At 34.1% G+C, this 12,521-nt stretch overlaps 1 protein-coding gene across 2 annotated transcripts in view; it reads right to left on the bottom strand.

Moving 5' to 3' along the window:
- Positions 1–12,521, bottom strand: part of SCN7A (sodium voltage-gated channel alpha subunit 7) — a 71,035-nt gene that overhangs the window by 17,168 nt on the left and 41,346 nt on the right. For both annotated transcript variants that reach the window (XM_036421609.2, XM_045575380.1), the window contains exons 11-17: positions 12,369–12,462; positions 11,405–11,643; positions 10,161–10,334; positions 8,058–8,414; positions 6,011–6,439; positions 2,146–2,251; positions 128–282 (exon numbers count right to left, since the gene is read on the bottom strand). In XM_036421609.2, coding sequence (XP_036277502.1) covers positions 128–282; positions 2,146–2,251; positions 6,011–6,439; positions 8,058–8,414; positions 10,161–10,334; positions 11,405–11,643; positions 12,369–12,462 — 1,554 coding nt within the window. The remainder of the gene's footprint in view (positions 1–127; positions 283–2,145; positions 2,252–6,010; positions 6,440–8,057; positions 8,415–10,160; positions 10,335–11,404; positions 11,644–12,368; positions 12,463–12,521) is intronic.

Here is a 12,521-nt window from a genome sequence, read left to right as displayed (position 1 = left end):
CACAGATTATGAACTATGGTGGTATAATAATAAGTATTGGGGGGAAACTGATTTATTATGGTGACTCTACAAATTAACAGACTTCTAATATACTTTTCCTATAAAAATCTCACATATCCTCACTTACCAGAGCACCTGTGCTGAGCAAAGTGACAAGGCCAATGAAACACTTAAAAAAACTGTTTTCTACAATCTTGCAGCAGGTTTTCCTTATGTTTCGCCAAATTTTTCCTCTCTTGGATTCTCTACTAATTTGACCTGGTGAAGATCTTCGTTCATTACCTGTCAAGAACAAAACTGTTTAAAAAAAATCTTGACAATTCATGAAAAAAATTAACATCTCAGTTTCTTCCATGTACTTTACAGAATCTAATATAGGTGGTTTGTGACTTACAAGCATTTGATTTTTACCCCTGCTGTACTGAACACTGCAATCACCAAGGAAAAAACACAAAAACTTAACTTGTGACTTTGGTAATTAAAATAAATTATGACAGGCAGAGATCACTCAGCATATTCCCTAAGCCTGCAGGACAGAGTCTGAGAGTAGAATTTATCCCTTACTAGAACTACCACTTTTACAAAAAAATAAAAATAAAAATTAATTACACACATACATCTTCTGAATATCACATTAATATAATGCCTGAAAATTCATCCTCTGAAGATTCCCAAGGCAAAACAAGTATTCCCATTTAAATTTGCAAATATTTATTGAATGTCAAGATGTATTAATATCAGTTAAATTTATTTCAATTCATAGATGCTATAGAAATGGGAGTTTCGTTTGAGATTACCTGAGGAGCTAACCTAGATTATGGAGTACTTTGTGAGTAGGGTACATGTGAATAAATTTTGAATTCTATTTTCCGGTCAAGAGAGCATACGGAAAGCTAAGGAGAAGAGAGTGATTAACCTGTTGAAAGAAAAGAAAGAAAAGAAAAGAAAAGAAAAGAAAAGAAAAGAAAAGAAAAGAAAAGAAAAGAAAAGAAAAGAAAAGAAAAGAAAGAAAAAAAGAAAGAAAGAAAGAAAGAAAGAAAGAAGAGAGGAAATGGAGGTGGGTAGAGTTTAACATCAACACTTATTATTTTAGAATTTTACCTAATATCAATGTATATGTCTTTGGTCAAATTAAGAAAAAAAAAGAAAATATTTCTTCCCTTGTTTTGGTTGAAAAAAGTCCTACAAATCAGCTACTAAGAGCAGATGCTTATTTTGAATATAAAAATTTGAGCTTTTAGCAGTTTCCATTTTGATGATGTCCAATCATCTCAAAGGACTAGAACCTGTAACCATTTGTTAATCTTCCTAGGAAACTACTTTTAATTATGTCATTAAGAGAAGTATGTTACATATCTAGTGAGTCAACCAACTGAAGCCTTACACATTTTTTAATATTGATGTGGAATATAAAAATATATCACTATTTGTTTTTCTATGAAAGTTAAGGATGTTTTCATATGAATATTTAAATGTTGACTCCATTCCACAAGGCATAAAATTACATATACACATAACCCTAATTCAATTTTTTTTAAACAATCTTATAAAGCAAGTTTTGTTATTACCTTCAATTTACATATAAGGAAATGAGTCAGAGAGAGGGTAAGTAAAAGTAGAGTACTGGGATTTGAACTCAGGCTCTCTGATTCCAGAGCCCACACTCTTTTTTTTTTAAATTATTTTTAATTTTTATTGATTTCAGAGAGAAAGGGAGAGATAGAAACATCAATGATGAGAGAGAATCATTGATTGGCTACCTCCTGCACGTCCCACATTGGGGACTGTGCCCACAACCTTTACATGTACCATTGACCAGACTCAAACCTTCAGTCTGCAAGCTGACACTCTATCCACTGAGCCCAACCAGCTAGGACAATAGCCTATACTCTTACCTACTGCATTAGATTCCCTAGAAAGTAGCCCCATTTCCTTTTTATTTCCCCCCCCCCCCAAATGTTGTCTTTTTTCTTGATATTTATTCTAGTTTTCTATCAGGAATCAAATGGGCATGTGCACACACACTGTGTGTATTCATTAGCCCAATTAATGTTTGCTACAATTAAAAATATATCCAATAGTATTATTTAGGTTAAGAGAAATTTAGTCTAATTACAGTGTAATATCAAAAGGAACTTTTCTTACTGTTTTTAAGACGCTTTGGCTTTTCATGTTCATGGATCATTTCTTCTTCTTCAGAGATAGCAATATCAACTGTACTGCATTCGGATGAGCTAGATGGCTTTACCTTCTGAAAAGGAAAGTCCCACCAAAAACGTAAATAAAGTTTCATTTACACACTATAGTTACAGTTCATCTCATTTTTAGAAATAAGAAAATTTTGCATGTGAATACAATTATCAGGTTTAAAAGACTTTAGGCCAAGTTCATGATTAATATTAAAATGCAAACAAATATCTCTGATGGTATTAAAATTATTTTTTAAAATTAATTTACAATAAAATAATTTTTAAAATTTAATTTACTTTCATTTTTTTCATAACCACTTCAAAAAAGACAAAACAAACAAAAAAGGATAAATACATTTTAAATTAAAATTGACATTTAGTTAATAACACTGTTCTCCCAAATGATGTATAGGCTATCTCCAATTTCCAAAAGAATTTGAGTTCCAAAGTTTTTTTAGAAGTTATTCACAAAGTTCCCAGGATGCTATTTCAATTAGATGAATAGCATCAGAATAAATCACCCCTTATGCTAAAGATGGGCAACAAGGGTATACTTAGTATTTACTGTAAAATCCAATCCAGACATTTTTATGTGTTTCATCATACAATGAGACTGATGAAGATTATTCTGAAGCAAAATGAAGACATGGCAAAAGGAACAGGGTCAATAATAAACCTGGGAAAGTGGTACCAGGATATGCAAAGAGGCTAGTTGCAGAGATAGACATTTTTCCCCACTCTATTCTTGACTGAAGTTTAAGACTGGCTAGGATAAGGTAGTCATGACTTTGTACATGTGAAAATAATGCAAGTGCAATGCTTATCCTCTACTTACAATGATTTTCCCACAATGCTTTCTTGCACCTTATTGAAAAGTGGACATACAACATATCATCTTTTAAAATGATCAAGATTCCAAAGTTAATATCATATCAAATCATTTTCTAATTTTAAAAATTAAGATACGTGTTTAAAACATTTGGAATAAAATCAATCTTATTTCTTTAAAAATAAGCAAAACTCCAGTAGAGTATGTAAAAAAGAAAATTATAAATATTTTGTCCTACTTGTTCCTCTTATGTACAAAAAATGTCAATCAAAATAATTAGGAAGCTTTGTTTACTTAAACCTTAATGTTAATTGTCAGTAAGACAGTATGGTGTTCACTTTAAAAAAATATGTCCAACTGAATATTCCTCTGAAATAAATAAATAATTTTTATAATTTTGTTTCTCTTACATTTTCTTTATTTCTGATTAACCAAAGGCTATAGCCAAGCACTGATTTAGAAGTAGACAATAAATAAATATTATATTAATTTTTTTAGAGTTCTTAAAACCATTGCACCTACACTTTTATGTGATTTTTTTCAAACTCCTTTTAGTATGCATTATTTTACATTTACAAATAAATCAATTAAGATTCAACATTATATATATAACTTATTTTAGTAGAAGATTATTTAATGGCATGAAAAAATAGCCATGATATATTGCTACATAGAGAAAAGTTATAAAACCCAATTTAAAGTTTGATGTTATTGTTATAAAATTTAGTTAAATATTTATAATTTAAAGGCTGAAAGTTTAAATACCAAAGAAGTGAGAGTATATATCTCTGAATTATCAAATCACATGTGATTTTTATATTTTATTCTTTGGCACTTGGTAGATCAACATCCTAGGTACTCATAGGCTATGTAATCTGGAAAGTATCTAATCAAATTAAATATGTAACAAAAAACATATAAATTTGTTAACAAATCTTTGAGTAGCTAACCAATCAATAGGATCAAATAAGTATATAGCATAAAATACAACTTCTGCAATCTCAACTTATTCAATTATATTTTATTTCTTCTTTCCTTTACATTTCCATATCACAGACTTTTTAATGAGATTTGGAAAGGAGTTTCCAAGAACATCTTTACATGGTGTGCTGAAATAAGTAGCAATTTTGCCCATAGATGGTTGATAGTCACAGTCTTAAGTAAAGATACAGAATTGTGCTGCAGAGGAATTTTCTCTGGTTTTCTCATAATGACATTATTTTTTTAAAAAGAAGAAGAACCGGAGACTGGCTGGTGTAGTTTGAGGGTGGAACATTTGACCCACGAGCCAGGAGGTCAAGGCCCATGTAAGTTCTTTGGACTTGATGTCCATTGGGGGCATACAGGAGACAGCTGATCAATGATTATCTCTCATCATTGATGTTTCTATCTCTCTCTTTCCCCCCTCCCTTCCTCTCTCTGAAATCAATAAAAACATACTTTAAAAATATTTTTTAAAAAGGAATCTGAGAGCCCAGCTGGCTTGGCTCAGTGCTTGAGCATTGAGCTATGACCAGGAGGTTACAGTTCAATAACCAGTCAGGGCACATGCCTGGGTTGTGGGCTTGATCGCCAGAGAGGGGTGTGCAGGAAGCATCAGATCAATGATTTTTATCTCATCATTGATGTTTCCATTTCTTTCCCTCCCTCTCCCTTCCTCTATGACATCAATAAAAATAAAAATAAAAAAAGAATCTGAGATTGAGTATGCTAAAGAGTGAAAGTTTCTCTAAAACAAAGATGCCTTTACTAAAAGCTAGAAAGCCTTTGAATAATTGAAATGCAACCTTCTATAAGGCCAGTTTCAGAAGTTATTGCCCAGAGTGGCTGCCAAGCCAGAAGAGGTTTGGAAGACAAGATGGTGCCAGAGAGTTTGGGGAGCTGTAAAGAGACATTCTTTGCCTCTCTCCCTGGTGTCTATGAGTACTCTGAGAGGAGTCCCTAGCAAGCTCTAATGCAAAAAGCCCACAGTGCCATTGTGACCTAGATGGATTGTAGCTTTTTATTACACTATATCTCCTCTACTAAGACATAATGCTGCTTTCAAATGAAGACAATAAAAGTGTAGGATGTATCCAGTAGTATGTATGCATGCATGTGAAAAGCAAGGGAACATCAATATCTACCCTTCTTTTAATGTGTCCCTTTTATTTTGTGTGTCCAGGAGTTTATAAAGCTACAAACCATTCCCAAATCAAACCATTGGTGTCTCTCTATTTATTAGTCCAATTTAATTACATAAACACATTGTAGAAAAGAACTGACAAGAATCTTAGAATTTTAGCAAGCAATAATGTATTTTTGCAGTGTTGTAGTCCCATCTCACAATTTAAAGATACCCAGAAGAGTTTAGTGATTTCTCCAGTTGTATTATACAAATTGATTTTGAAAACTTAGTTGTTTTTTTTTCAGTATGCTTATCATCACTCCACACTGCCTTTTTATTAATTTGTATAATTTTATAATTATATTATCCAACTTTTATGAAGTGCTTACTATATTATGGGCATTATTATATGCACTACTGTTCTTAATCTTTCTATATTTTATTATTTTTTCTTTTTTAAATATTATCTTATTGATTTCAGAGAGGAAGAGAGAGGGAAAGAGATAGAAACATCAATGAGAGAGAATCATTGATTGGCTGCCTCCTGCATGCCCACAGTAGGGATTGAGTCTGCAACATCTGCATGGACCCAGAACTGGGAAGAGAACCATGACCTTTTGGTTCATAGATCAATGCTCAACCAATGAACCAGTCTGGCTGGGAACTCTTTATTTCTATTAGAAATAGAAACAATTTCATCCTCATCTCTAAACTGGTATTTACAAAGTTTAAACAGCTTGATCAGGATCATAAAATCAGGAGTGAAGAGTGCTGTTGCTAGGATTGAATGGGTAATCTAACTCTGAACCTTCAGTGCAGATTTTACCTTCTTAGTAACAATGCCCTAAATTAATAATAAGCAATCCAGATATGGAAATATCTTACCTCTTTGCTGCTGCCGAAACCTGACTTGCTCTGAATCTCCTTATTATCCAGATTTTCTATATCAGATTCTCCGGAAGCAATTGGTACTGTTTCAGAAGCACTGGGACTGGGGATGAGTGACTGGCTCTCGTTCTCAGTCACTGTGGTTTTCTCTGTGCCACTGCTTTTCCCCTTGTCCTTGAGGGCATCTTCAGCGTTGCTCAATTCAGAAAGGGTATGATCAGAAATATTCTCCTTAACATTTACATTGTCCACTGTGTCCTTGGGAACATTTAGTCTTTTACATAACATTTTAGAAAGCACATAGCATATTCCTTTCTTAATTCTTGCCATTGCGCGCTGGAGATTTTTGGCTTCTTCATTCTCTGCATGTGCCGTAGCATAGCATGAGCTAAAGGAGCTCACCAAAGCCAGAAACAGGTAAAATAGCTAAATGAAGACGTAAATGAGGTTAAGCGTATCTCTTTTTTTTTCCTTCACTTTAAACAATAATATAATAACATTCTTTTAAAAGGGTGACCTGAGATCTGAAAACAGCATATTACCTATTGTACTATTCAGTTCTTACTCATCTACAATGGGTCAGGGTGCTATGCTAGAGATTTGTGGAGCTAGAGGTCAACTGAAGGTCACAACATTCTATGAAATATTTATTTCTCTTTTCTAGAGGAAACAGGAAAGTTTTGTAGATGTTGCTTATCAAAGGCCTCACAGATTGAGTTCAAGTCTGTCTGATTTAAAGCTCGTTTTCTTTTACCGAGTCAAGCTACCTCCGACAAGGTAAAAAAATGAATTGCTACTCAAAGTGGCTGACTTCAGTTCTACCCCAGATGTATAATGACATCTTCTTGGATTCTGCAAACCCATAAGGAATCTCATTGGGAGGCATCTACTCCTGGTTCTGTGGCCCACAGCTAATATTTCTTGACCCATACAAGCATAGGGATTGTGTAGGTTAATTGATTATTTTTAGTAATAATTTTGGCCAAATAAGAAAGAGACAAATGTTAGAAAAATTATTATTAATACTTGCAAGTTATTAAAACTCTATGATAATACATATTTTGATTTTACTATCACTAAGAAATATGATCTAACTATGTTCAGTTTCCAGAGAATCAGATTTTTTATCTTGTTTATAGTTATAAGGTATAGATGATATATTGGGATTCTAGAGTTGAAGATTAACATCAGTTATTCTCTTAGAGTTAAAGTAATAATTTGAGCATAATTGTCTATTATGAAAGTTTCTTCTTCTTTCTTCAGATATATGAGCTTAAGAGTTAGTTCATTTTATGCTTTACATATTAGTTTCGAGTGGCATGCACGTCGGGAACATGGCTGACAACGGTCACAGCAGGATGGTAGAGAACGTGAGCTAGGTACCAGTTGCTGTCATGGGTGGGGTGAGCCTCTAGTGGTTACCGAAAATTCTTTGCTCCCATGCGTCGTGGTCCCACCCAATGCTCGCACCCACTGCCAGCACCCAGTGCTGGTCCCTATCACTCAGCACCATCAGCACATGTGAGTGGTGGCTGCTGGGCCAATCGCCCCACAGGGCTTCTCCACCTCTCCCTGTTCATGAGGGGTGTTTGGGACTGGCATTGGCTGTTGCTGACATCCACTTATGACGCCAGTCCCTCTCGCACCCACTGTTGGTGCCAGCCCCTATTGTACAGTGCAGTCGATGGGTGTGAGCAAGGCGAGAGCCGTCAGCCCGTGGGAGCAGGGCTGCTGGCCAACAGGGGACAGGGGGCTGTGGTGGCAGGGTTGGGCAGGGGCACAGAGGATGGGCCAAGACCTGCCTCTGTGCCCACTGCAGCCTCATGGCCCACAGTTACTTTCAAGGTGCATGGATTCATGCACCAGGCCCCTAGTTATTAATATTTTTTTTGGGGGGGGCAGTAAGACTTAAAATACAGTAGATAGTTTTACACATTGGGCAGCACAGTTATAGACCATTTGATCCCATGAATCCACATCATGAAAATATTAGACTATATTACATTAGTCTTCTAAGGAAAATTGAAAAGCATGGGTTACTTACCAAAAAGTTTCCAATTAAAATGACCATCATGTAAAAAGGAACACAACTGAACTGGCCTGCTATGTCAAAGCAATCCCATAGAGTCTCTATCCACTCTCCACAGAGAACCCGGAACACATTCAGGAAGGAGTGGAAGAAGTCAGTCATGTGCCAGCGTGGGAGTTGACAGTCTTTGTCTAAGTTGTAGATATGTGCTTTGTAACTGAAACCAAGCAGCATGGTGCCGACCACAGCAGAGAAGAACAGGAATGTGAACAACAGCAGGATCAGGTCACTCAGGGCCACCAGTGACTTTATAAGAGTCAGCTTCAGGATCTCAAATGTTGGCCAGTATTTCCCCAGCTTGAAAATTCGCAACTAATAGAGCAATGTAAAACAGCAATAAGAAACAAAATACAAAAACACTTGGTTATTTATTATGATATACATTAAAATCTGTATCAGCATTATACATATTCAAATAGATAGTATTTTAATGTAATATTCAGTTTTGGACATTTTAATATTGACCACTAACAGTTCACTTTATGAACAGTTCTTAATACAAACCATATATATTCTATTTTTTACACACAATTCATACATATTGATCTGTCAATGCCCATTCAATATTATATTATACGAGAGGCCCATTGCAAAAAAGTTTCCTGTAAGAATAGGACTTCCTGTGGCCTGAGCGAAGCAGAGAATGGAGCGAAACCCGCTAAGGCAGGCTTCCCTCCCACTGCCGCCCCTCTGCACTTTCCCTCCCACTGCCACTGTCCTCCCCCCATTTTCTGCTTTCCCTCTCTCTTCATTGTACACCGTCTTCAGTCTTCGCTCCAAACTTACATATGCAAATTAACCACCATCTTTGTTGGGCTGATTTGCATGCTCTCTCTGATTGGCTGGTGGGCGTAGTGGAGTGATGGTTAATTTGGATATTTCTCTTTTATTAGTGTAGATTTACTCTAGCTACATGTTTTAATATCTGGTAGGGCAATTTGTCCCTTCTGCTTTGCTTTTCATACTATATCGGATATTTTCCCACATTCTGACATGTAAATGATATTGGGAGAAAAAAAAAACCTGTCGTTTTCCACTGAATTCCATTAAAGGTTCTATTGTGTGTTTTCCTTTTAAAGAAACACATTAAAGATCAAACACAACATTCCAAGTTTAGTTTGAATATTTCCCTTGTTTTTACTAATTTTTTTAAAAAAATTGGTACAGCATAGATTACCTTAACATTTTAGCCACCATATCACAATGAACTTAGTCATCTAAAATCCACACACCATTTTTATGTGTGCTATCTACTTTCTTTAGCCTTTCCTGGTATATATTTGGCTTTCTACATGCAAAAGTAGGACTTTTATCCAAGTAAAACTTAGTCATCTTTTATTCATTCTGTTACCAGCCTTTCAAATATTTTAATCCAATCTTTGATCACATTTTCTACATTTCCCAGCCTCGTTTCTTACATAAACTTCACAACTACATCTTGATATTTTTCTCTCAGTCATTAGAAAAGTTTATGGATGAGGAATAAAACAGGTTGCTCTTGATTCCTGCTTTATTCCTTCAATTTGTTGCCAGAATGTGACAATATATTAGCTATCAAATGCTTAATATTTCCATAAATACCATTCTAATAACATTATTACCTTATCTAGTTTTCTGATTCTTACCATCAACCTGCTTTGCATACATACTCATACTGACAATAATTTTTTATAAGAACATTCTGCTGGCCAGATTGCTGTTGTATAAAGTTTTCTGCCCTGCATTTAGAAATACTTGGTACCAGTTTCTTAGTTACACATTGACATTCAGCTTCTGGGGCTATTCATGACTCTGCTCCTTAAAGCTGGCCCAGGACCCTGTCTCTGCTTTCTAGAACTACATCTCACATTTGCTATATACTAGTATGCGGCTTATTTCCTTGAATGCTTTGGTTAAATAATAGCATTAGAGGCTGCATACTTTTTCCCCAGGCAGTATTAACTCAGGTAATACTCCAAGTGTCCCAATGGTATTTCTATTACTGTTCTTTCATTTTATGTTTGAGAAACCTGAGATAATTTTTCATAAAATAAAATTTAGTTCTTGGATTCTACTTACCACACTGAATAGTCGAAAAGCAATCAGTCCATGAACATTTGCTAGGAAAAGGTCTGCTAAACCAAGGAACACAATTACACTATCATAAATATTCCAGCCTACTTGGAAATACCCATATGGATGCATGGCAATTATTTTTAAAATCATTTCTGTTGTGAAAATTCCAATAAAAACCTAAATAAAAACAAAACACATGGATGTGAATATGATTGTAATGTCTCTTTGGGACCCTGATGCATAAAACTGTATTTTTTTAAAGCCACAATTCTCATACTTCTGTCTATTATAATAGACTTATAAGTCTTATTTAATAATCTAATATTAAGCACTGTATATCAAATAATCAAGTACTTTTTAAAGCCAGTCTGGAAGAAAATAAAAGAATATTTGTGGGTAAAAATCTTTTCATTTTAGATAGTTTCTTTAGGTATATGGAACATTTGTTAGGATATTTAATTTTTCAACTTGTAAAAGAATAAAAGAAGTACATACATGATCCAGAAATAAACAGAATGAAGTTATGGAAACTGTCTTTTGAAAACTATACTTGAAGAAATAACTAAATTACGGTTTTGGTATCAAGTAAATGTATAATTCAAAATTGGTAGCAGCTTGGCTGTTTGTATGAATGCTAAGCAACTAACCAATAACAACTTATAATAATAAAAGGGGGGGATTTAACACTATATAGTGTGTTTGTGACTTGTTTTTAAATTCATACAAATCTGTTTTGCCTTTTGCATTGTATGGGATGAAAAAGATAGGTGGATCCCAACAGTACCTTGTAAAGGATAAGCTTCAATCAAAGGCAAAGACAGGTGGTGAGAGCAGACAGGGTCAGGTGCAGTTGTAGTCAGGATTTAGAATCAGGTGTCAGTGAAGAATGTGTGCCTGTTATTTGACTTCTACCCTATTCTGATCTATGGGGATATGGACCTAAGAAAAGGTATACTTGGGAAAGGAGAGGAAAGGAAAAATTTCCACTTAACATGACTGCTAAGCAGCTGTCGAGAAATCAACAATTTAAATGGCAGATTTTAAACTCTAGGAATAAACCTCTTCAGTGTTAAGAACATTTACAAAGCAAGGCTGGGGACAGTGAAGTGGGGAAGCATGAACACAATACTTTATGTTGTGCTTATATAATGCATTTGCAACATATTAAAGTTATAAAAATAACGGAATAATGACAACTAAAAAAGATTGAAATTGCAAATGAAAGTAACATAGAATAAGAGCCTTACCAGGTTTCCAAAGACGAGAACATTTAATGTTGTTTCACTCAATGGATAACATTCCATAGCCAAAAAACATATGTTTAGAATTATGCAGATAGTGAGAAAAAGATCAGTAAATGGATTCATCATAATCACATGGACAAACTCTTTCAACTTTACCCAACAGGGAGAACAATTCCAAATCAAGAAAATTTTAGCAAATTTATACCAACACAAGGGACATCTCTTCTGAGATTTTTTATGCTCTGCAATGAAAGAATAGTAAAGTGAAACTTTAGAAAAATGCCTAAGCATAACTAATAGGAACTGTTGACTTCTGCATGTACTAGCAAAGAGGTTTGAAACTAGACTTCTGATTTGGAAGTAGCTAAAAAAAGATGTTTTATACTAATAGCAGAACAAAGTAAATTTCCTCTATATTTTTCATGGAAGCTGGATTAGACAAATGAAAATGAGATCAACTGTCTAGTGGAAGAAAAACATAAGAGTATCTGTCAAAAAAACTAATATGGAATGCAGCTGAGAGCACTATGTTTATAATTCCTAGATTTATATACTTTACAAAATAATGCACTTTAATATTGGCATAATAATGATTTACTGGTTGTATGTTTAAAAAGCAGAGTCAATATAGAGAGGACCTTAATATATTAATTAATATATATACATATATACATATATACATATATACAAATATACAAATATGCACACATTCAAGCTTTATTTTTAGTTACAAGTTGCTACTTCTATGTCGCTCTCAGTGTTAAAAATAATTATTTAGCCCTCTAGTAACCCTTTCCAATGTTTAAAACATCATGTTTATGGAATTTTTCTAAATTGTTCATCCTAATATTCTCATGTTATTCCTTAAATTTTAGTTATATAAAATTCTGAAATCATTATAAAATTCCTTTAAAAGTGAATCTTATGAATAGTACCTTTCATAGTGTCTAAATATTTTTTACTTTACCTTCTTCATGTCTGATAGCATCATCCAACATATCCAAAGACGTGATCATAGAAGTTGGTGATCTTTTCTTCATTTCTATTTGTGTGGTCTTGGTCTAAAAAAAAAATTTGATGAATATAATATTGGCTTCTTCCCAAGATTATAATTATAAGA

Source organism: Pipistrellus kuhlii, unplaced genomic scaffold (assembly GCF_014108245.1).
Source record: "Pipistrellus kuhlii isolate mPipKuh1 unplaced genomic scaffold, mPipKuh1.p scaffold_m20_p_7, whole genome shotgun sequence".
NCBI classification, from domain to species: Eukaryota; Metazoa; Chordata; class Mammalia; order Chiroptera; family Vespertilionidae; genus Pipistrellus; species Pipistrellus kuhlii.
The sequence above is the reverse complement of the archived record's forward strand: the minus strand, read 5'-3'. Positions and strand labels throughout refer to the sequence as shown.